Consider the following 25,707-nt stretch of genomic DNA (forward strand, 5'->3'; position numbering starts at 1 on the left):
TCCCCCGCCGCGCCCGGAGTGCCAGCTACTCTGCGCGCGGCTGCGGAGCCAATAGGCAGGGAAGCGGGTGCCACCGGCCGGGGCGCCTGGAGCCACCGAGCTGCCACTTCCCGGCGTGGGCTGGGAGTTGGGGAAGCCGAGCAGGTGGTGCAGCCACTGCCTCACCTCCTGCGAACTCCACGGGGCGTCTGGTCTTGTTGATGTTGTGACTGTGGGTTGTGTGTGTTTTCTTTCTTTTTTTAACCTACACAAAAGAAAGGAGGAGTTAGAGGAACGATCTACCATTGTGAGTCATCCATACTTTGCTTTTTACCAGGAGCAGATGGATGGGGAGAATTCCTTGAGGAACAGTTATAGTAAGGGGTGACTGGATCCTGTCCCTGTCTCTTCTCCCTACATCCCTACATACCAAACTGGCGCGTCCTAGGTGGAGGTGGGGCAGTGACGCTGGCCCACTTAGATGAGAAAATGGCTACAAGGTAGCAAGCTGGAAACTTTCTGGGACAGTGACTGTGAATGTGTAACCACACAGACAGTCTTGCTATAAGTAGCCGTGACTCTCGTGCATCACTGAATTAAGAAACAGGAGGACTGTCACAACAGGACATACTTTCAATAGAATTTGGTTGGGCATTGCGTGGTGGAGGGCAATGGGGAAGGCTGGCCTCCTTACCTTGAGGCACCTGGGTTGCAGGGGGACAGGTCCAGTCTCCAGGCTACTGCCAAGCAACTAGGTGCAGAAACCATCCTATTCTTTAGTCCAATTTCCTCAGACACTGTCACAACTCAGCCTGGCAGAGGGCAGCTGGCTATGTGGGTGAATTGATGCCCATGAGGTAGAAAGGCCACGCGGAGACCATGCATGTAGAAGAATATTCTGCAGCGGGTGACTGCTGCTGATTTTCCAGAGTCAATCATTTAGGTTTGGTCTCTCCATCCTGTTTACTGCAGCCCAGTGTGCTGTGTCAGCTGTCCCTGGGTCCCTGTGGTTCGCAGCTCAGCTACATTTGTTTTTTGGTAATCCCTGTTTGACATCTTTTTGACCTTTTCACTGATGATTGATTAATAAATTTTTTAATCTCAAAGATAGAAGCTTGATTTTAGAAGTTTGAGAAATTAAGGATAAACAGATCTGATTTATTTTACATTCAACTACTGTCGAGCCAGTTAAAATAGACACTGGACTCAGGTAGTACTGGCTTTGTGACTGCTACAACTGGACTGAGGCCACACAGAAGCACCTATCTGGTCCTTCCAGCTGTGGCTGAGGAGCCAGGGCATTCAGGTAGGAGATCACCTGAAGAAGAGGGCAGTGCAGCACAGGGCCATCAAGGGAAAACACTGCCCCTTCCTGTTTCATGACATGAGTTTATAATAGGGTGGCAGAAGCTGGTCCCCATGTCTGCCTCCTCGGGGGGCACAGCTCCTTTTACCTGAGTGTCAAGCCTCATTGTGGAACAAAGGTCATTTCCTTTTGGAGGAAGGGGAGTTGGGATCAGGATCTCTGTGTAGTTGGGCAGGACACAAAGACTCTTGTCCAGGGAGTCCATGTGACTTGGATCTACCCCCAAAAGGGGTGCCCCCTTCTCAATTACACCTGGTTGCCTGGTGGGCTGCTGCTGGCCCTGGTTGGAGTTACAATTGATGGCAAAGTGGGTGCTCCCAAGACAGTGGTCAAGGATTGGGCACTGCGAACTAATCTCTCCAAAATAATAGTCGTAATAGGAACTAGCTCCTTGCTTACATTATCTCATTTAATCTTTACCACAAACTCTGAATAAAGTAGTGGTTCTCTACTGTGCTAAGGAGACTGATCCTTAGGAAGACTAAGTAGCTCAAGGTCACATAGCCAGTAAGTCCAAATCTGTCTGTCTCCAGGGTCTTTCCTCTCAACCACTGGACTGGACTGGACTCTTGAGAACTTCACATGGGTTTTTAACATATTGTAGCCTTTTGTTTGTTTGTTTGTTTGTTTGTTTTGCATTTGTTAATGAAAGGCATTTTCTGAACATTTCCATTATACAAGAGAGCAGGAAATTCCGTTTATTGGGCATTGTTGACTATTTTCATTGGAAGCAAAGAAGTGGGGACCTTGGAAACTAAGAGAAAAACGAAGGGATATTTCTATGAAGAGGCCAGAGCCAGCCAGCGCTGAGAGTACCACCGAGGGGGTAGAGGAAGGAGAGGCACAGACTCTTCATGGTGTCCCTGCAAGAGAAGAAGAGGAGGTCATTCTGAAATGACTCAGCCATCCTGTGGAATCCCAAGGGTGTGCCCCCCAGAGCACTTCATATGTCAGAGCCCTCAGTCTGCCCTACATATATTCAGGCTGTTGCTCGAGTACCAAAATCATGAGTCTGTTCTGCACAGTTGGAGGTCAACAGTGAGGCCTGGTGGCTAACCTAGGGGCACAGAGTTTCTCCTCCATCATAGCCTTCCTTTAAGGCCATTTAAACCTCATCAAACTTTTGTGAAATGATATTCAGATATTTGTGGCTAAAGTGGATAACATCAGAACCAGTTGTGTGACCTTTTATCAGCTCTCAACTATTGTACACTTCAAATTGGTATAAATTGTTTTCTTCCACACTAAGTTTTTTTTTTTTTTTTTTTTTTTTTGGTGGGGAGCCGGGGCTTGATCCCAACAGTGCTCTACCACTGAGCTACATCCTCAGCTTTTTTGTGTGTGTTATATTGAGACAAAGTCTTGATAAGCTGCCCAGACTGGACTCCAACTTGTGCTCATCCTGCCTCAGACTCCTGAGTAGCTGGGAATATAGGTGTGTACCACAACATTTGGCCTACACAGTAGGTTTTATAAATCAAAGACCATATTTATTTTTATTTATTTATTTTACCTTCACATCATGGTATTTTTCTAAGGATTCAATCTCTCTCCTCCCCTTTCTCCATATTGTTTGTTACACACACACACATACACACACACACACACCCCAGAAATAATTTTTTGCTGAATGTAAACAGTGACTAGAGCCTGTATGGTGACTTGAATTGTATTTAGAACTGTAATTTGGATTTGAGCAATTGTTTATCCTTTCATTGAACAAGAATAAAAGGCAGCAGATTGTACCTGTAGTATTCCCCCAGTACTCCCTGCGAGTATGCCTTCCATCAGGTGACAGGACTCAGGGGACAAGTAGTGAGCAAGATGTGATCTTTTGTCTAGAACCTCCTCTAACCCCTGGAGAAGGCCAGTGCTGCCATAGAACCGCGTGTCCTCTGCCCTATTGATCGGCCTCCACCTTCACTACATAGAAGACAGTAGAAAAGATGCCTGCAACCTCGGATTCCAGTTGGGTTGACTTCTTGTTGATTCAGTAATCTAGAGTATTCACTTGGAGATCTGCAAACAGATTACATCCAAGCTGCTTGCCCAGATGGAACTGGGATTCTTTTCCATCTCTGTGAAGGGAACAGGGCCAGTCTATGCAGGGACAGGAGCCTTGGGACCAGTAAGCCAACTAAAGGGGGCTTTCCAGAGAAAATTGATCTGCCCTGGGCTTTCACCCTCACAAAGTATAATAACCATGCCCAGCCTCCACTGAGCACTTGTTAAAACCCTCATGACAACTGTATGAGGTCATCCCCATTTTACAGGTAAGGAAACAGACCCAGAGAAGTTCAGTAACTTGCCCAGAATCATGCAAGATTGGAAACAAGCAGTCTGACCCAGACATGATCCTGGCAAATCTAAAGAAAGCACCTGCTGGGGGTATATGGGGCACGGGGACCGATCAATGTGATTTGCGGGTAGTTTAACATTTGTTTGGGTCCTTTCCAAGGCAACTCTTACTGCTAGAAAGTTCTTACGTTTTTCAGAGTACCACAGGAAATAGACTCAGAAGTCAGGGACATACACAAGGCCACACGTTATTAATGGCAAGACTGGGGCACAAACATTTGCCGTTTGAAAGGAAAGTTCAAGAGAAGTCTGTCTTTTTATCTTGACTCTTAGCAGTATTGAAGGTCATATTCTCATGTAGAACTGTCTCCCTTCTTTGGAACACAGCTCATTCCTTTCTAGGGAAAAAAAAAAAAGAAAGCAGTAGTTCCCCTCTCTGTGAACCACTAACAGCAATCAGCCAATCAATCAGTCGTGTGCCCTGCCTTGTGATTTCCCTCTCAGATTTTCATCTAACTGGCATATTATCTAAGTTCCACAAATAGATAGTAGGCTTTTTCAGAGTTGGGTCATGTTTTGTTTACCCTAAGCCTCACAACCCTCCACGCATATACAAAATGTGCCAAGACCCAATGATCAAAGGTTACTGATTTTTCTTGATTGGAGAAAGCTAATGTGAACTCTTTCTTTTTAAGCTTTGTAAACCAGCTCAGGGACTCTTAAAAAATGATTTGCCTGGTGGTGTCAGAAAATACAGGTCTCCATTAAATCAGTGTTTCTTAAAGGGCAACACATCCAGCATCAGAAATCAAAGGGCTTCTGATTCCATAGGTCATGATAGGGCTCAGGAATCTGGCTTTGTCCCACCCAAGATTCCTGCCCACTATAGTTAGAGAACCACATCCTGTAAAATTACAGCATATATGACTGTCTCACTCTTAGGTGCTCAAGGTAAACTATGTCCACTGCAGACCCATTCCTGTCAGTGCGTTGGTGAGTCTCTATGTGATGTCGTTTTCCTTGCAGATTTCTAACCAGCATGATGCTGAATCAGGAGGCTGGCAGCCTGCAGTTTTCAAAATGGCCGAGCTGGACACCGATTTGGATCACATCATCCCATCTTCGGTCCTTCCCCCTTTCTGGGCTAAGTTAGTAGTGGGACTTGTTTCCCTCCTATGTTTTGCACGGAGCTATGATGGAGATTTTGTCTTTGACGACTCAGAAGCTATTGTTAACAATAAGGTTTGTAGCTTGATTCTTTTCTGGGAAACATGGTAAGCACCTGCCTATATCTAAGGAATGATCAAAGTTGGAATTGAACTCTTTATTAAACTTGGGTTAAATGTTCACCTGGGCCCTGTTGTGCTGTGGGTTTCTCATTTTATTTATTTATTTACATCATCTCCTTAATTGAGTGCCTCTTTGATTCCTAGTGGTAAGGTCTGCAACCCCTGCTAACCTCGTGAGGCTCCAGTCCATACGTGAATGAGAGAGGCCCTTCTTCTATGGCCAGGGTGTTGCCTCAAGAGTACTTCGGGTTTTGTGAAAATTTTCTATAACTTAAGAAAGAAAATTCTGCTGCACTGATGGGTTGGTCTGATCTTTGGCCAGAAGGGGCATGGTCAACATCAGGCAGCGAGTTCCCCGCATGGCCCGTCCTCCGTCGAAAGTGTGAGGACAGCTTGCGGACAGCTGTGGGGCACAGGCAGCGTGCTGCCCAGGGGTGGCACTTCCTGCTCGTCCCTTTATGGAGGCTCCTGTTGGCTGACCTTGCAGAATCCCAGGCAGTCTTGCTCACGTGGAATGCTGTGTCAGTGCAGGAAAAAATGGAATTCTTTTTCCCAAGCTAATCAGAGCAAGGGAAGAACAAATTGGTGTGTGGGAAGGTCAGGAAAATGTTCAAAGACAGAAAGAAATGTTCAAATCAGAGTAAGAAACTCAGAGGCAAGGAAGTCCCAGAGGAGAAAGACCCCGGAAATGGCACGAGGTCGGGGCTGTGTGGCAGGCAGTCTGCTGCTCCACAGGGAGTGTGTTGCTTGACCTGCGGCCAGACATGAAGGAACCCACCAGCCCACCTGTAGGACGTGCAGGTGTAGGAACTCTGCAGCACGCAGTTAATGCTGTCAACAGGTGAAGGTAACAGATTCGCCAGATGAGGAAAAGCCATTTTCATATGGAATATGTTGAGGACCAAGCATGTCTGTGGGGGAAACACATGACTGACTCACAGGCATTTTATTGTAGCATAGTACTGTAATTAATTCTCTCCATTTTGATGGCACTTAACTGGCGCCTTGTTGATGTTTGCTTTTAATTCAAGTTCTTTGCCTATGTTTTTTTTTTTTAAGTTCACCCAGCAGCTACTGCAGATGGTTTAATTTTGATTCTTTTTTTTTTTATTTTAAACCACATATGAAAGAAGTGAGTAGCTCTGTATCAGATTAATGGCTTTCTAACCACAGAATTGCTTTTCTAACAAGGATTCAACTTGATCTTTGAAATTCCATTTTTTCATTTTGATGAGTTTGACTCTTGGGTATGAGAAGAGTTAATTCAGAACCAGTGTCTGACAATTCCAGTGAGCTCTGTGGTGAGATGCCCTGGATGTGACCCTCTTTCCTCTTGTGAGGGGAGGCTCTGCTGAGCACGGTATTGTCCTGCGCTCCTGTGTTAACTTGCCGGCCTCCTTTCTCATTCCTGTTGGATGGAAGGGACGCCTGCCCTCCGTGGGACTGTGCCTGAGTGATGGGAAACAGTTTGTGGGTGGGTCCAATGGTGTTGAAGACTTTTCCAGAAGCTTCCCTGCAGTCTTGAGTTACTGTTTTGTTCCTTGAGCCAATGATCTTCTTTGAGACAGTGGAGTTATGATGAATTTCAGATACAATCCATTGTTTCCATAAATCATTATAAGGAAAAATTGACCTTTCTTTCTGCTGTGCACCCTGCTGCATGGCGGCTACGCCTGATCGAATATCCAGAGCTTCAGAGGTGTTCATTTCCTGTTCAAAGGGAGGGCGAGATCCTCCGCCCAGCCCCTTCACTACTGAACACGCACTTTGGTGACAGTATAGGAGTTTAGCCTTCCAGTTCTATCACTGAGTCCACTGGGAAAGCAGGTGGGTTCCACGATCTTCACAAAACATCTACCCAGCCCTTGGGATGGGGTGGCTGGTGTGCTTAAGGCCATGAAGCTGACCCCAGTGGAAGTGAAAGCCATCCTTCCCGTGGGTGTCAGGTGACCCACTCCACACCTGTCCCTCCTCTCCAGCTATTCCCTTTATGGGGGTAAGCACTAAAGTAACAAGTACTGAACTCTGGGTACGGCTGGAAATTAGGAACTCGAGGACTGGAAATTAGGATGTACTAAGCCCCCAGAACATTCCTATTGAATTTTGCTTTAAAGAGAAAATCAATCAGATTTGCTATTTACTCCACAGTCTTATTTGCCCTTCACACCATTTAGTTTCATATTTTGAATGTTAAAAAGACGCATTTTAAGCATATTTAGTATGGTATCAAATTAAGGTAGTGCAGTATTTAAAAAGTTTGTTTTTTTTAATATTTCGTGATCAAAAATGGAAATTTTGGGAAAAATAGAAAATAAAATCCTTATTTAATGGAATGATATAGTGATCTTATTTAGCTAAGTGGTCCATTTATACAGCATATATTAACCACCTTCTGTATATTCCCATTAAATGCAGATGTGCCCCAGGTCCTGAACTCAAGCCTAGTGGTATAAACAAATAGTGTTATAAGTCACCAGTATGCCAGGCCCTGTGGGGACAGGTGGGAAATGGGCCCAGACTCGGAAGGTTGTGGGATCCACTTAGGAAGGCTTGGTGGCTGAGATATGGACCTCAGAGGAGTTAAGCTGTAGAGAGTTGAGGGCGACCATCCAGGGGAGCCCTGTGTGGCCCATCCTTTGGCACAGGAGCTGAGAGTAACCCCGATAGGCCTGCAGAGGAGGGCAGGAGTGTGGGAGGCTATGGCCGGACTTTGAGCCAACAAGGATGGGGCAAGCTGAGGTGCATTTTGAAATGCTCAACTTAGAGAGCACGTCAGAGGGCACAGTGGCCGCCTTGGAGGCCTGACAGTACCCTGGGTGGGAGAGGGCAGGGCTTGGCCCGGGACAAGCCAGAGAGATGGACAGTAGTGGGCAGAGTTGGGAGCTCAGAGGGCCTTTGAAGGAGAGGGCTTGGGGAGGGCTTCCGTATGATAGGGGAGAAATGGTGACTCCCTTGACCACGATGCCCCCTGGTGTGTCCCTGCAGGACCTCCAAGCAGACACACCCCTGGGAGACCTGTGGCATCATGACTTCTGGGGCAGCAGACTGAGCAGCAACACCAGCCACAAGTCCTACCGGCCTCTCACCGTGCTGACTTTCAGGTGAGCTGTGACAGCGTGGGGTGGGCTGGTCACCAGGCCTCGCACTTGATACTGCATATAGCTTTGTCCCAGGTTCCCAGCGTTGGGGAGTCCAGGCAATGGTTCCTAGGGAGGTAGAGGCTACTCACATAGTCTCAGAAGCACGTACTGATTCCAACTCAGTCGTCTGAGAGAACGTGCCTGGGTGAGCTTCCCTCCAGAGCTCTCGCTTCAACGGCACAGACTCGACTGAACGAAGAAAAGCCAGGTCCCTGTGCAAGGAACACGAGGCACAGTTTGGTGAAGCCTCCCATAGTTTTCTTGGTTCTCAAACATTGTACCCATTGATGGTTGTTCAGCACCAAGAGATCGGTATGATAATATGTCAGAGCAACACAGGCATCGAATGAAATTGTGACTTTTTTCACAATAATAGCAAAAAACATGGGACTGGGGCTCAGTGGTAGAGCGCTTGCCTGGCATGTGTGGGGTACTGGATTTGATCCTCAGCACCACATAAAAATAAGTAAGTAAAATAAAGGTGTTGTGTCCATCTACAACTAAAGATAAGAAAATAATAATAGCAAAAAAAAAATCCATTAAGATATAAACCTTCCTACGGTGACCAAGTCAGTATGCAAAAAGAAAATGAAACTTAGAAACAACTTCCCTCTGCCTGTTCATTGGAAGACCGTTGTGTTAAATGGTCACCCCTCGAAGGTTCTCGTTCCTCCTGTTTCTCAGGTGCATTTAATGCCTTTGTAGAGATTTCTCAGAGAAGCCTAGGAGTAGTGGAACCACAGCAATTGGAAGCCCTCAAAAGTGGGAATTCCTGACACCAAGGTATGTCTTTGAGGAAGGCTGGTTGGCGTACTGTGAGGAGCTGATTTTGTGGATGAGCAAGTTCCATGACCATTTGAAACCCAGGTCCCTGCAGGGCAGCGCTGAGAGATGTGTGGACTAGTACGTCAACGGGGAATTCAGTCACCCCTTTTTTGCACTTAAAAAAATCTGTCTAGCTTGCCCTTTGATTTTCCTCGCCAGGTGTCTTCAGTCCCACTCCCCTTGGACACATCCATTTCTCCATTTTCCCCCGTGGTTAATTATGTCCACGCTGTTTCTTCAGCTTTTAGCTTGGCGTGTTATTAGCCTGGTGCTATTTTTACTGATGAGGCAGAGTCTCGCTCGCCTCCTTTGAACGTTTTCTCCTGCGTGCTTCTCCTTCCGACGGCTGCTGCACTCTAAGGTGAGCATCCGTGTTTGCTGCAGGATGAACTACTATTTGTCAGGCGGCTTCCACCCCGTGGGCTTCCATGTGGTCAACATCCTGCTGCACGGTGGCATCTCCGTCCTCATGGTGGACGTCTTCTCTGTATTATTTGGTGGCCTGCAGTATACCAGTAAAGGCCGGAGGGTGCACCTGGCCCCCAGAGCGTCCCTGCTGGCTGCGCTGCTCTTTGCCGTCCATCCAGTGCACACTGAGTGCGTAAGTATCTCCTTCCTGTGACATCCGCACGTGTGTAAGGAATGCTGAGGCTCTGTGTGCTGCCTCGTGGGCTAAAACAGACTCCTCTTGCTTCCAGGGATATAGAGAATACACACTAGGGTATCCTCTAGGGACAGGAGCACACTCCATAAACACCCTTCCAGACACTTGAAACGATTGTTTCTAAGTTAAGACTTCTCCCTGGGAACACATGTGGGCACCATGCCAGGCACGACTTTAATCCTGAAGGTCCTGAAGGTATGGTGTGGTTCCTGCTGGTACTTTCTGATGAGCTCATGTGACTACACCAGCCATGCAGGTGTGAACCTGGAACGTTACCTGGCCAGTAGCTAAGAACCATTCTTCAGCAAAAGGTCTGGGGCAGTTTTCCTACAGCAGCTGGCAGCTTTATGGTTTACAAAAGCTTGCTTTTTTTTTTTTTTTTTGGTGGCGGGGATTTCACTCAGAGCACTTGACCACTGAGTCACATTCCTAGCCCAATTTTTTTTTTAAATATTTATTTTTTAGTTGTGGGTGGACATAATACCTTTATTTTATTTTATTTTTTAATGTGGTGCTGAGGATCAAACCCAGTGCCTCATGCGTGCTAGGCAAGGGCTTCACCACTGAGCCCCAGCCTCCTAGCCCTATTTTGTACTTTATTTAGAGACAGGGTCTTACTGAGTTGCTTAGCACCTTGCTTTTTGCTGAGGCTGGTTTTTAACTCATGATCCTCCTGACTCGACCTCCTGAGCTGCTGGGATCACAGGTGTGCGCCACCGCACCCAGCAAAAAGCTTTCTTAACCTTACTGTGATTGTCATAAAAATGCCATGACATCCAGATGGCCTAGTGCAACAGCTCCTACTTTGTAGATGAGGTGGCCGAGGGAGACAAGTAAAGAACTTATTCAGGGCCAATCGCAGGTGACTGTAGGATAGGACTTAAATCCAGGCTTCCGAGGCCCACCCTGAGGCGTTGCTGATATGGGAGGGACCACTTATGAAATCTTCCCACCTTCCTCTCTCCCTATTCATCCTCTTCCCCCAGCAGACTTGGGCCAGGCATGGGACAGCCCCACACAGGAGCCCACCCTGCTTTCCTGTGGCCCATGGCCGTATGCCGTTGGGCTGCTGCTGAAGATATTTGGAGCACACTGTGTGGGGATTTAACATTTGCAAGGTTGTCAGGAACATCCTCCGCCCCAAACCCTTAGAAAATGTAAGTCAGCATATTTGCTGAGGCGAAAGATTTGATTCTAGTCATTCATTCTGTGAGCCTAAAGTACCTGGTATAAAATACTGCATATGCTTTATTACTTCTCTTACAATAGATGTCTGCATTTAATAGAGGGATTTAGATACCTGCATTTAACCAGCTGTCCTATTGAGCATCTCGGAGTCAGTTCCAAAACATTGAGCACAATTCCTGTTTTTTGGCACTGACTTTTATTAAACTGTCTATTCTTTGGTATCAAATGTTTCATGAAGTTGCTATTACAACCTTCTCATCTTTTTAAATTTTACTTTGTTTTTACTTCATCAAGTTTTGAAGATTTAAGTCCTTCGGAGGCTAGGGTTTGATGTTGCAAGAGTTTAGCTCTAAGCTCTTTATCAATACATAACTGTGCCTGATTTAGAATTGGTTTCAATCTGAGTTCCTTAATCTCTAAATGCTTGCTAGAACCCAGATAGATAGAGTATATGCGTCAATCATAAACAAAGCAATCTTTGGGAAAGTTCTCATTAACATTGTCTGCTTCTTGCCTAAATTAGCCTGATCTTAAAAGCAAAATGATATTTGAATTATTAGCCAAAGAAAATTTCTAAAATTCTTATTTTAAATATTGAGAAATTGATTTATTTAAAAAAATTTCAAGGGTCAACAGGTGTGACTGGATGTGATTGCACACACACAGATGCTCACTCTAGATAAATGCAATCTGGGAACATGTTAACCTCAAAAGGCCATGTTCCATATCTTAAAAGAAACTGAGGGAAATCTAGCCATGAGGAGAGGAGAGAATGTTTGGAAAATCTTTCATTTTCCCTCCTCCATTCCATGACAGCTATTCAAACTGTTTAGGAACTAGTATTGGGTTGGAGGATACAGTTCAGTGGTTCAGTGCTTGCCCAACGTGCAGATCCCTGGGTTCCATCCATAGCACTAAGAGAATTAAAAATTAATATCCTAAGATGCATGTTTTCTATATTTACCTTTCATTATTTGGACAAATAAGAGTCAGTTTTATCTTCATTCCCCTGTTATCTGCTACTCTGCATTTTAAATTCCAGCTTTACAAATGTGCAAAGAGCAGGACACCCCGAGCTTTTCATTTCCAGATGGCAGGGGGTGCCTCACAGGTGTCCTGCCAGCCCTAAGGAAGCAGCCGGTGCTCTGGTGCAGGCTGGGCATGGCACGCTCACACTGCATGTTGGCCCCTATGCGGGGAGGACGGTGGAATTTGGGTGCTTCATGGGCCTCTGTTTATATTTGTTAAGGGACAGCAGTGGTGATATATCCCCAGGTTTTAGCAGCATAAATTTCTTTATATTAACATTGATGTGTTTTTTATCTTTATCCCCTCAGTATTAACACCAAAAATGTTTTTGTCCACTGCAAATAAATACCTACATTTTCTAGTCTCCTAGGGTGACCCACCATCCATTGTCCCTGAGACTGTGTTCTGACCCCAGGCTAACTGGGATGAGTTGGTCCCCTAGTTTTACCCTCTCCCGGCTGTAATTGGTAGGGAAGTCATTGCAATCAGTGTCATTTTCTCCTCCGCTGATAGGAATGTCTCTGTGTATCTCTCTTCTCTTCTCCTCTTCTTCTTCCTATCCCCACCCCCATTCAAATAAGCCTCCCCAAATCACTGAGTTGTTTGTAGATGCATGAAGACTCTGACAACCAGTCCCTAGTGGTGGGGAGACCTAAGGGGCCTTGAATAGGCTCTGGTCTTTGGGGGCTCATCAGTCCCTGTTGCTGGTCAGAACAGAGGTCCCCAAGAGCTCCCTGAGGACACCAGCACCACTGGGTGGGTTTTACATTTCTTTTTCCTCAAGATATTGGGGCAGATTATAAGTTGTCCGAATTTTGGCATAAGAAAGAGAAAACTGAGGCCTCCTTAAGATTTTTTCCCTCCCAGACTTGGATTTAAGGGGAAAAAGGGGGAGTTTGGTGGGGAAAACGTCCCCCTGCTCCCTTTCAAATTTCTTTTCATGGCCCCTGGGCAAACTGTTTCACTCATGTCCTTTATGGAATAAGGGTGTTGCAGTGATTCCTGTGGAAAACCCTGATAGGTGCATATCAGATGATTCAGAAGAAAGAAGATAGCCTTTGTAGAGAACTTGCCTGAAAATACATATTATGCAGATATCTGAAAAGAAAGACGAAACCTCCTCTTTCTGATGCTCATTGTTCAGACAGCCATTGGATACAGGGACTCCCAGGATAGCCTCTTGGCTTTTTTTTTTTTTTTTCCTGTGAAATCTCTCTTTGATTTCTATGCCAAAAGTTCATCGTAAGTACTAAATGCTCTTTTTACTTTAAAACACCATACTTCAAAACATTTGTTTTTCTTTATGTCAGACAGTGTAATATATATATATACTGCAAAGACTTGGGACAGTCTTCAACAACGAACAAGAACATTTCTTTAAAAATCAGTTTATGGTGTTGAAAGTTGGCCTCTGGGCAGTTTTTGCACTTCGGTTAGCTGCCCACGTAACAAGGCGTCTCCACATCCTGGCCCCGATTGCCCCACCCCTCTCATTTGGCTAAACCACTTCATCCCCTTTACTCAAGGAGCAGCCTGTCCTCCTCCCACCCATTGTTCTGTGGCTGTAGTGGTTTTCTCTCCTCTGAGAGTTTGGGGTCCCTGTCTGTCCTCAGCATTATAGATGGCCACAGCACTAGGAAGCTCCTCCTGTCACAAATCCTGCTCTCTATCCTATGTCTTTTCTCTCTCTGCTCCTTACTCCCAGTTCTAGCAGCACCTGCCTCATGCCAGGCTCCCTTCTGTGTAGCTGCCTCCCTGATTGTTGCAGTGTGTCCCTGATTGAGTGCGTTTACTGCCCTGAGTGTTCTAGAACTCTCGTTATCATGCATTGCATCTGCAGGGTGATTCTATTATGCAGCCCCCAGCATACTGCCACGCGTCTTACAAATCTATGGAACCTTGTCTTGCACCTTGCTTCCTCTTGGTAGGTTCTTTCATGTGCGTGGTATTCATGGGTTGGATTTATCCACTCATTCAGTCCTTAGCCCTTGCATGACACTGTGGGCTGTGATCTCCCAGAGATCACAATTAGAGTGGAAGAGAGACCTCAGCATTTCATATGAAGCAGTGTAGGGGAAACTGCTTCAAAAAGGTATTCTTTCTTGGCTCGTGATCATACAAGCTCTTGGGAATGATGTATAGAGTAATTTTCTGTCATTTTATATTCCTTTATCTTAATTTGTAAGAATGGTCCTCTATTGCACATCTCATAGACATGGAAGCAGTTCTTCCTCACAGCAGAAGCTTTGTTACATGCCACATTCGGGTGCTAGTTAGGAAAGGACCCCACATAAATCAGGCCAGTACCCATGAGTGGAATTCTGTGGCTTTCAATACCATGAAACATTTGGAGAGCAACTGTTGATCAGCCCGAAAGAAAGCAACACAAATTTTTATATTGCTTCGTTATCACTGAGGGGGAAAAGGGGAAGGGTAGAGTCACCACGTGGAAAACAGGGGAGAGAAATGCAAGACGTTTCATTGTGTTTTCATCTTGTTACTCACTTTTGAAGGGTTCTGCTTCCAGGGTAACCACGTAATCAAGTTTGGTTGGAGGAGAGGGAAAGGTGGCAGAGGCAGCTCGGAAGGATCGTTGCTCTCTTTTTCTATCTGCCTGGAGGCTTTTAATACATATTTGCCACCTTTATATCTTTCATGTCTCTGATCAAATTTATTTTTTAAATCCCAAGCCCTCTGAGTTGCTGATGTCTTCCAGTGGAAAATCCACTTTGGGCACGTTAGAAGCCTAAGTAGCTACGGCCCTTGGGGTGGCATGTTAAATACCAGCTCTTACTGTGTGTGTCCAGCCTGCAGCACAGATGTCAGTGCCTTCAGAACAGCCTGTCTTCTCTCGGGAGCAGTTAAATCAAGTCCTAGACATAAAGGGAAGAAGAGAAGCAGAGTCAGAGGGCCCCAGAGCCTTGTGGCAGAGCTTCACGGGGTATTGTGGGGGGTGGAGGAGCCGAGGGAATTTCTGGTTTTCTATGACTAAGGAACGTTTTGTGTTTCCAGAGTTTAGGAATATTTCATTGTTTTTGACGTGCATCTTTTCTCCCCTTCTTTTAAGGTTGCTGGCGTTGTCGGCCGCGCTGACCTCCTGTGCACCCTGTTCTTTTTGTTATCTTTCCTTGGCTACTGTAAAGCATTTAGAGAAAGTAAGCATTATGTTTGCCTTCTTAATTTTGCAACTTCTTTGTGTTTTTTGTGCTGTTGAGCAGTGTTTTAACAGATGGGGAATTGCTTGTTTACCTTTTGCTTGGAGGGAACATGGCTCTGGAGGTGGAAACGCTCTTTGGGTATCTGCTTTCTCCACCGCCTTTTCAGAATGTGGAATTCTAGATGAGCAAAGCAGATTCTCGGGGTTCACAGGGGAGTTTCCCACTGGCGAAGCCACCAGCAGAAGCATCAGCAGAGCTACTAGAGCTCCTGCTTTATCCCCCCCTGTACCCCCAGAAGGTGCCAGTGCTCACTCAGCGTGGTTACACCTATCACACTTCACACCTTTGTCATTATTGTTGTACATACCAAGATAGAATGGTCACTTCTTCTAGTGACTCACCTGAGAGTTCAGGGACAAGTGAATAAAACAGTGTCAGGTGCAGAAAGTAGTGGAGGTAACTTTTCCTGAGATTGAAAGTTAACTTGCAGACAGGGACATGTGTCTCTTCCTCGGGGTGGGGTCCCCCACCATGACCATAAAGCTCACCACTGATCTGGGAGGTCACATCTCCCTCAGCCTCACAGTGAAGCTGATGACAATGCTGGTGTCTTTTCTCTAAGATTATGACTTGGGGGGCTGGGGTTGTTGCCCAGTGGTCGAGCACTTGCCTAGCATGTGTGAGGCACTGGGTTCAATCCTCAGGACCACATATAAATAAGTGAACAAAATAAGTATTGTATTCATCTGCAACTAAAAATATTTTTTTTAAAGATTATGATTTGGGAGTGAGAAGAGGGTTCCATTTACCTCTCTCTGATGTGTCCATTGCAAATGTTACTTAAGGTTCTAAAGCTGTGAATTAAATAGGAACTTACAGATACCCGGGATAGAGACTTGTGGTTTTTCTCAAAGACGATTCTTAAAAGTCTCATGAAGTATCATTTAATACATTTTATTTAACACATTCTACCTTAAAGTAACTGCACTCTATTCTTTTTTTTTTTTTTAAAGAGAGAATTTTTTAATATTTATTTTTTAGTTATTGGCGGATACAACATCTTTGTATGTGGTGCTGAGGATCGAACCCAGGCCACACGCATGCCAGACGAGCACGCTATTGCTTGAGCCACATCCCCAGCCCTGCACTCTATTCTTAATAGATTTCAGATACATCTAATGTATCTTTTGAAGAAGCACCAAATGTCCTACTATAGGTTTCACGTGGGGGATGATACACTACAGTCCTTCACTACTTTTAAAGATCTTGCTCTTGTGAAATAATGGAAAAACTATCATGAAACTAAAAATTCTGTCAAGTGAACCAGTACATTTATTAGCCCACTTTTAGTGGAATTTTTTCAGCATAGTGAAAAACTAAAGACATTTCATATTCTTTTCCTGATTTCTTTACGATTTCTGTAATCTAATTCATAAATTTGTGCATTAATATTTATGTGTATGTTTTTAATTCATTTATGGAATTATAAAATTATATATCTATACCAAAGATAAATTTATTTTTTATTAAAAACCTTTGGAAACTTAGTACCAAAGGTGAAGTTGCTTAAATGATGGTTTTTCAGTTAATTAATACTTTGATTTGTGGGAAATTAGTTAAGTATATTTCAGTACTAACATAAATATTTTAACCATAAGTAACCATTTGACCTTTCCCTTTGGTCCAGTAAATTCTGCTAGCATTTATAATATGTTTATGTTAGCATTGGAAAGAAATGACCAGGCCTTTAAGGTTAAGTTCATAATGTTTTCAACAAAGTTAACCTGGAAATATTTTATGTTTGCAAATCAATCATGGTGGTAGATGTGGCTTTTAGGATTAGATGTTAATTTGGTAGAAGCTACATGGAGCAGTCAGAATATGGATCAATGGATATGGGAGCCTTCTCAGAAGCCTGTCTGTGGTCTGCAAGCTGCCCCATCTTCTTGGAGTCTGCTTTCCTATTAACTTGAACCCTCTTTAGGAAAAGAAAAGAGTGGATCACAGTGGAGCTTGTGGACCACCCTGGTCTCTGATCCTAGCAGTCATGGACAGCTTACCTAATTAGCCTTTGGAAGTTATGAAGCTAAAGTAGTTGGCTCTGCACACCCATTCAGACCTCAGGGCCTTGACCCTGAGTGTTAATTGTTATTGGTCTGCCTCCCAACTGTGTCCACTTGCACGGTCCGGCTTTCCCTTCTAGATCATCACGGTGTCTCTTTAAGGTTTAAAGTGGGTGGTTTCAGATACCCATGTCTTGAGCTGCAGTCTCCATCGTTATAAATTGGTTTTCATTGCTATTTTCCATTTCCTCTAGTTTCCCCTCACACGCCATTGACAGAATGACGGAACTCTGCTCCAAACTGTGCCAAAGGTCTGGAGACCCAGAGTAGCCTGGATCCTAACCCTAACCCTAACCTAAGGCCTAAGGCCTACAGGCCGTAGAGGCACTGCAGTTAGCTGCCTTGAGGGGACTCCCTTGTGTCCCATGCCTAAGTGATTCTCTGAGTGCCCCTGGCAGTATGCTGGGCCTGAGCCCACCCGTGTCACTTCAAGACCTTGTGACTAGATGTCCAGCTACCCCCCCCCGCCCACCTTGCTTCTCGGGCCATGTGGCACCAGAACAGCCCCTCACTCCACCAGCTGCGCTGTCACCTCTTCTTAAAACTCCCAGTGCCACCCCCTTTGTCTACTCACCCACAAAATCAGCTGATGAAGTCTGGGGCCTTGCCTTCTCTCTGGGGTTTCCAGCAAAACCTTGTTCTGGTTTTCTGTACCCCTTCTAAACCTGCTGAGAGTAGAACGCTCTTCTTTGTTGATAGATACCAACTCTTTGGACTCATCCTTAAATGTCATGCTAATTAATGTTCGACTTCACACATGGTGCACAGGAGTCTCTTAAGAGGAGTATGATGCCCACAAACTGAGACACCTTCACAGAGGGGAAGTGGGAAGAGCCCAGCGTGCAGAAGCCATTCTGGCTCAGCATTCATGAAAAGTACTCACGGTCTCTGATTCTGTCCTAAAACAGCACAGAGGCTTACCCATTTAGGGCATTCATTCCATCACCAGTAATTAATGAAACTTCAAGGGCCTGCCCTGTGTTCAGTGCTGGGGATTCAAAAACTAGAAAGACAGAGTCCATACCCGTAAGGGGCTTGCAGTCCAGTGTGTGGGTGTTTTGCTGGGGATCAAACCCAGGTCCTAGTACATGCTCTGGTGCCAGGTCCAGGTGCTCTGCCACTGAGCTACACCCAGCCCCCAGTCAGTATATTTTGATTAAAACAAAGCTTTCTTTGCCGGCACTTAGTATCACTCTCTCATGGCCTTTGCTAAATGGAAGGCTGTGGCCTTTGTACCACTAATTTCTTTGATATCCTCTTTATTAAATTTCCCCCAATGCAACAGAACTCTTCACACTAATGGGCATTCAGGTATCTGTTTTCATTTGGAATTTGAGATATCTTAAAGAATAATCACATTTTTATTTCCCTCTGGCTAGTCAGTGCCCATGTACAAAACCCAAGTGGTAAGCGTGTTCATGACGTGTGTTCATATCATCACAGGTGTGGTTTTTGTTCCAGCTGTCTGGGTTTCTGAGTGCTCGGCAGGGAATCAGAGCTTTTCTGTGGAGACCTTAAGTCCGCTGTTTATTGGGATGCCAATAATAATACTGTTTAATCTTCCAATTTAATGTTTAAAGTGACCCCTTTAAAGATCTGGTCTTTATACTTTTAGGGTCTGGACCTAAAGTTTAAAGAAGTGGGGGAGGGTCCAGCATTAGTTACACATAAACTTGAAATCCAAGAAAGGTTTTTCCAGAGGAACAGATCTAATATTATTTTATAAGAGAAAAAAAAAATTACATGCTCCAAAATCAATGTTTTAGCTAGTTAAAAAGCTCTTTCAGAGGCTGCATCTCTTTTCTAGTAATCTCATTAGCTTCCTTTATAGATGCGGAGTCTGTATTGTAAAGCTCTGGACAGTTTTTAACTACCTGAGTTTATGAGCAAACAACTCTGGGCTTGCCTCTGGAATCCTGGTATTTTCAGAAAATGAAAAATCCCACTCATATAACATTTCCAGTGCTCTGCCCCTTTTCTTGTTTGTTTATTTGTTGTTTTTCTTTTATTATTTAGGTAAAATGTCTTCAAGCAAGATCTTTTGCAACAAAAAAATTTGGGGGAGGGGAGGATTCAGAGGATTGAACCTAGGTGTGCTTAACCACTGAGCCCACATCCCCAGCCCTTTTTCATATTTTATTTTTTGAGATAGGGTCTCACTAAGTTGCTTAGGGCTTTGCTGAGTTGCTGAGGCTATCTTTGAACTCAAAATCCTCCTAACTCAGCCTCCCGAGCCTCTATAGGCATGTGCCACCGCACCCGACAACAAAATCTTATTTTAAAAAGGGGAATGTCCTTGTAAAGGCCACATATTTTTTCTTTATTCAAAAAAAAAAAATCATTAGGTCAGATGAAGTCATTGGTACGCTGGTTTTTATTTCTGAATGTTTCAAACAGAAGGTATTGTTCTTATGATGAGATGTCTTTGTCAATATTTCTTTGTTTTTAAAAATAGTAGTTCAGGTTGGAAATAGTTCATGTCTGTCCTAGAAGCTCGCTAGAATGGTGAAAACAATTGTGGTTTTAAACCAGTACCTTAAAATACTCATCTCGTGGGAGTTAGGACTAAGAAGAGTAATTTACTAAGTCTCACTTGAAGTGGGAGAGAGAGTCTCCTCTAGAGAGAAATGGGTTTGCTACCCATCTAAACAACCGTTTTAAATCCTAGACTGTTATTCATAATCCAGAGACAGAATCCCAAACCTCAGTTGTTCTTAACTTCTTGAACCTTCTTTATTATTTTGCTCTCCTTATCTTATTTCAGACACCAAGACAGGGTAGCTCTCTCAGATTATCATTCCTTTGTACTTTCATTCTGATTTAAGAAATCTGTTTCCCTTTGACTTAGAACCATGCAGCTTAAAAAGTCGGGCCATAGCCTAACTCATGTCACACGGGACCCCTGCTCTTAGAGTCAGGCCTCTGCCCACTGAAAGCTGCCTGGGACGCTGTCGGGCATGTCTTCTCCGCCTGCACGTTTCTTTCTTTCCTGCATTGCTTGATCCCCCACCCCCATTCAAGGACAGCAAGTCTGACTTTGAGGCTGCGTGTGGAAGCGGGCTTGGTTGGTTCCAACTTTTGGAACGTGAATCTGATGCTCATTGTGTCGCTCTGGCAGCTACAGAATCATGGCCACCTGTCTGCGTGGCGCGGTTCCCACACACACCAGGATGTGCCAGTTCCACTCGGCAGAGATGCCAGGCAGAGAGTGTTGAGGAGGGCTAGCGTGGACAGAGTGGTGCTCTTGCTGCAAGGAGGCTCCCCGCTGGAAGCAGTGCCAGATCCGAGGCACATGCTTCATTAAATCGCCACATCTGTTGGCACTTGTGGGTGTCAACACTGACAAGTGTCTTTCTGCTGTTGAACCTCCCCCGCCCCCATCCCGAGTTCTCTTTACTCTGTCAGCCTTTGCCTCCACTTACCTACGGGGTTGAATTATCTTAGATAATAGAGATACATATTGAAACAAGAAAAAAATTGATGAGGCGAATCTTACCACTGGATCACGAACGGTTGGTGTTTGCCAGTGCTGGTCTTGCAAGAGATGAGGGACAGCAGGGAGTAAGAACCATCCTCCCCTGGCTCACTGGAGCCCTCTAGAAGAAAATGAGACAGAACTCTGGGTAAAGGTGTCACCCTGAAGTGCTTAGGAGCTGTGCACAGGTTGGAATCCCCGTCTTGTGAATTTTCTGAACAAAAATATTCATAAATAAAACCGCACCGGAGGTGACATCTGACTCTCACAGTTCATTTTTAACTGTGTTTTTTGTTTAAAAAACAGTTACTTCTGAATTTAAAATTAGTCAGTGTTCTGTTTCTTATATTCTTACATAATATTTTAAATTAAAAAATGTTTTCAAGAGTCTCTTAAAGGATGGTGATTCTTCCAATGTGAAGGGGTTTAAAGACTGTATCTAAAGGTGAAAAGACTTGATTTCTGGCTATATTTGTTCACACTGAGAAAATTATTAACTTTTTGGTATTAAATTATATCATAATCAAATAAGAAATATAGTGATATAAAAGACTTCTGAAAGACATGGAAATAGAGGAAACTATTCATTGATTCAACAGATTTTTACTGAGTGCCCTCTGTATGCAAGGTGGCCCACTGTTACCTGTCTCAGTTATCTTATTGAAATGCTCAAACTTGGGATAAAAGAATGTGTTAGTTACTCAGTAGGAATGTAGCCACAGAGACACAAACCAAATTCATCTAGATGACATTATATATTGACAGTTATTAGCATTGCTCATTTTAGCAAACTAAGACTCAAAATTGATGTGAGGGATTACATGGGTAAAACTATCCTAGGGCAGTGTATTGCCAGAACTCCACAAAGTGTGGCTGTCCCAACACTCAGAACCCCAAGTTTTGATTTTATAAAGCCTCTTTTTTTCTCATGCCAGCACTGGAGATATTTTGTCAATGCTATGTCAACAGACCTTGGTTTATCATGCACATCATATTACACATTTGGAAAGATGACCTGTTTGACTTATGTGGTTTTAAGATATTAATGAAATTGAGATTTCCAGTTTGGATTCTGGAAAACTCCAAAGTGTATGTGCATGTTTAGTCTTGTGGCTCCTGATAAACTCACGCCCTATTTTTCAAGTTTTGAAGGTAGAGTTGGAATACAAACAGCAATTCCAGATCATTTTAACTACGAGCTGAGACTTTGATCACATGGTCTAGAGACACTTCTGTGTAATAGAAATGTGGCGCACTCCTGTAATCCCAGCAGCTCAGGAGGCCGAGGCAGGAGGTTCGCAAGTTCAAAAGCCAGCCTCAGTAATGTGAGACATTAAGCAACTCAGTGAGACCCTGTCTCTAAATTTAAAAAAATACAAAGTTGGGCTGAGGATGCGGCTCAGTGGTCCAGTGCCCCTGAGTTCAATCTCTAGTACCCTACCCCCACAAAAAAAGAAATGTTGAGAGCCTTATATGTAATTTTAAATTTTCTAATAGTTACATTATAAAAAGAAACAGGCAAGATTAATTTTTAATAATATATTTTGTTTAGTTCAATGTATCAAAAATACAATTTCAATGTAATGTATATTAAAAAAAACCCAAAATATTCTGCATTATGTGTTTCATACAAAGTCTTCAAAATTGGGTGTGTATGTTCCACTTACGACATGTCTCATACGTATTGGGACTAGATAAATTTCGGTAGATTTTTGGCTACATGGTGACTCCTCTCCTGGATAGTGACAGATCTGGAATGTGGGCCTCTGGGTGCAAACCTGCCACTACGTTAACTGTTGAAATTTTGCCTTTGATCTGAAATTGCCACTGTTGTGAGGAGTGATCCTGAATATTTAATGATCACTGAATAAGGTTCTTAGCAAAGGCACAGGACCTTCCTCTCATATGCTTTCACTCTGGGTGCATTTTACAGGACTCTGGAGACCTAAGGGAAGATTAAAGGGTAGGATTCTTCCAGGAAAATTGCCATTGAGGATTTGCAAGTAGATGTGGAATGAGGGCTTAGGACTTGAGAGAGGTGGTGAAATTACCGGGTGAGATTAGGGAGAAGATTGTTGATAAATCCAAAGGCTGTGTTTTCTGTATGCTATTTTTCTGAATTCAATTAAGTCTGAGATAGCCATCCGAGGAGAAAGCCATTTTAAATTCTGCATGAGTGGGAAAGGAGCCCCATCATTTTCACACCTGTGAAGTAATTTGCATGTTAACAGGGTCTCCTTAAGAGAGTCCCTTGAGCGTTTCCAATGGGGGAACTGGGAGTTTGTTTCCTATCAGAGGCCTCTGACCCATGGGGAAAAATTAATCCATGTCACAGTCGAATAAAATACAAGGTGATTCAGTTATTCTAGGAAAAGAGGCAAAATGATCTAGGAACTTGCTTTTGAAATTAAGAACCAGGAGCAGTGCACTGAGAAATCATATTCTATTTAGGTGAAAAGTACGAACACAGATTGGGGAGTGAGAAGGTTGTCAAGTCTGATCCAGGTGATAGTTGGTGGGGGTGAGCAGGTGCATTGGTGTCCAGTGAACAGCTAAATCTGGTGCTCTGTCCACTTGAAGAAGATGGTAGGCGAGGCTGGATCTCAGACCTCACCTCCTGCTAGACCTGGAGGGTTGGGGGCAGTGTCTTTACCCCGTTGACCTGTAGAAGAGAACCCATGATAACTAATGGGATCATCTGTCCTTCAAGGTTCTGTTTCCATATGAACTACTCATATGAGACAATGCTTCAGTGGTTTCAGACAGATTCAGGAAAAGCATTATTTTGGGAGGAGGACAGCATTCATTGAGCTGCAGTGGACGAGGCCATCTCTGTCTCTGCAGTGTGGCAGAAGTCCTGGGCTTTTGTGCTCTGGCATGGGACATCGTGAGCTGTGATCACTTTGGATTTTTACCAGCTGAGTCCTGGACTCCATGCTCAAATCTCTGGTTCATTTTCCCAAAATAATTTCCTGAAAGGAATTAATTGATGTGTTAGCTTTAGGGTTATTTTGGTCAAAAAGGTTTTTAAAGCTTTGGTATCTGCCAACACTTGTTTGTTAATGAGTGCTAGCAAATACCCAAATGAAATAAGTAATTCTCGTAGACATAAATGCTCAAATTGGACTCATGCTTAGTATGACAGGCTTTTTAAAAGTTATTGTTGTGGTTATAATTGTGATCCTTGGGTATTACGTACACATATGTGATTAATTTCTGCAAGTAACCATCCTTAAGTTTGCTTGATGGAACTAAATGTGCTGACATGTAATAGTTTTTAGTGGAGAGAACTTGATCTCTGGGCACTGTGCCACCTGAACAGTTTGGAGCTAAGACCCAGAATTTAGAAGGGTAGGCTTGGGCTCAGCATCAGGAAGAACATTCTAACACCCCAAAGTTTTAAAAATGAAATGGGCTGTTATAAAAAGTTCCTCTCCCTTGCTGAGGTTGCGCATGCACACGTCAAGGCCGGGTGGCCCCCTGCTGGAGGCATCTTGGAAAGAATTCTGCTTCATTCGCTGAACACGTGTTGCCTTTCAGAGTCAGTCAGGGGCTGCGGATTTGGTCAGTAAAATTTCCAGTTTCTCCTGAAAGCCAGGCATGGTGCCAGGGCTGCAGCTGTTTACAAGCTTGCTACCAAGAATGATGCTCTCAACCTTCAAGGAGCCTCAGAATCATTCTGGAAGCTCTTTAAAGGGGCCAATGGCTGGTTGCCATCCTCAGAATTCTGCTGCAGGAATTCTGGGTGGGACCTGAGTGTGTGTTTCTAGCAAGATCCAGGCGCAGGTCCCGGGACCCCACATTGTGAATAGCACTGGTTTAGGATAGTGGTTCTCACCTGGGAATGATCCCCACCCACCAAAGTCCTTTGACAGTATCTGTGACACTCGTGGGGTGAGGGGTGCTACTGGCGTCTAATGAGTAGAACTGGGGATGCTGCTAAGCATCTAGAATGCATGACAGCCCCACAGCAAAGACCCAGCCAGCCCCACATCAGTAGTGTTGACACTGAGGAGCCCTCATCTATGGGGGTGACAGAAAGTCAAGTGTTTATAGCAAGCTGTGAATAGATGGTGATAAGATAGCTATGATAGATTGTGATAAGGGCAGTTTAGAGACTGTGACTAATCCTAACTTAATCCTGGAGGTCAGTTAGGGGCACCTACCCACAGGGGCAATAACGCATGCAGTAGGACCATTTGCCACAGTAAACCAAGTGAATTTGAAAGAGAAGCTGCCTGGGAGGGCGGGGGCACAGTTTTGCAGTTTAAGTGACATTTGACAGCTTTATAAAATGTGTAGCAATTTTGCCAGGGGTGTTCTAGCCTAAGGGAACTGGGTAAGCAAAGCCAAGGGAGAGCTTGTTGAGTTGGCTGGTGTGCCCAGAATGCAGTACAGACCCCGGGAGACTGGGGAGACTGGAGAGGTGCCGGGTGGTCACATTAGGACGCCAAATGCAAGCCACTTTCAAAAGGGTGGTGTTTAGCCTGAAGGCAGCAGCAGGTGTCAGTCCCATCAGGAATCAGTTCTGTTCACATTTTGCTGAGAGTCCCTGTGGTGCAGCTGGGTATGGGCTGTGTTATCTGGCCATAAGTCTCTACCCATATGTGGAGTGTGCCAGGTTAAGGGTGCCTCCTGCCCCTAGAGATGCCACCCCTGCTCTTGGGACATGCAAGCCTTCTTTCCATGAGGGCGGGGGTGGGGGGGGGCTTTGCAGATTAGTTCTTAGGATTCACAAGACTAATCCCTCCATTCAGGGTCTGCATGTCACACACATACACACAAAAGCGCTTCTTGTCAATGTCCTGAGCAAGCAGTTTGATGAGAACCAGCGCGTGCCTTTTATATCGTGTACCACGCAGGGCACATTTCATGACAGGGTGACTCACCAGCCACCCCCTTGACTGTTGCGTGGAAGCCCACTGGAAATTCCACCTCCCTCTAAGCTGAGGGAGTTTTGCTGACTCATGTGCAGGAAGCATGTGCTGAATGTTTCCTTGGCCCTGGCAGAGTACCAAGTGACAAACACGGTTTTTAATATATGCACATCTAAAAGGTACTAAAGGTTAGACAATGAAAAGTCAGACTTCCTCCCTTCTTGTCCCAATTTTTCTTCTTAGAACTTCTCAGAAACTAATGTAGCCAGTTTCTTACATATTTTCCAGAGATGTTT

General features: G+C 44.5%; 1 protein-coding gene across 3 annotated transcripts in view; it reads left to right on the plus strand.

Moving 5' to 3' along the window:
- The first annotated feature begins 41 nt into the window (after positions 1-41).
- Positions 42-25,707, plus strand: part of Tmtc4 (transmembrane O-mannosyltransferase targeting cadherins 4) — a 55,551-nt gene continuing 29,885 nt past the window's right edge. Inside the window, exons 1-4 of one of the 3 annotated variants that reach the window (XM_048800661.1) lie at positions 42-4,885; positions 7,918-8,033; positions 9,282-9,498; positions 14,846-14,933. In XM_048800661.1, coding sequence (XP_048656618.1) covers positions 4,652-4,885; positions 7,918-8,033; positions 9,282-9,498; positions 14,846-14,933 — 655 coding nt within the window. In that variant the 5' untranslated portion in view covers positions 42-4,651. Of the gene's footprint in view, positions 4,886-7,915; positions 8,034-9,281; positions 9,499-14,845; positions 14,934-25,707 lie in introns of those variants that run through there. The other 2 variants (XM_015484115.2, XM_048800662.1) reach the window with 2 other exon arrangements.

This window comes from Marmota marmota, unplaced genomic scaffold, assembly GCF_001458135.2.
Source record: "Marmota marmota marmota unplaced genomic scaffold, marMar, whole genome shotgun sequence".
NCBI lineage: Eukaryota > Metazoa > Chordata > Mammalia > Rodentia > Sciuridae > Marmota > Marmota marmota.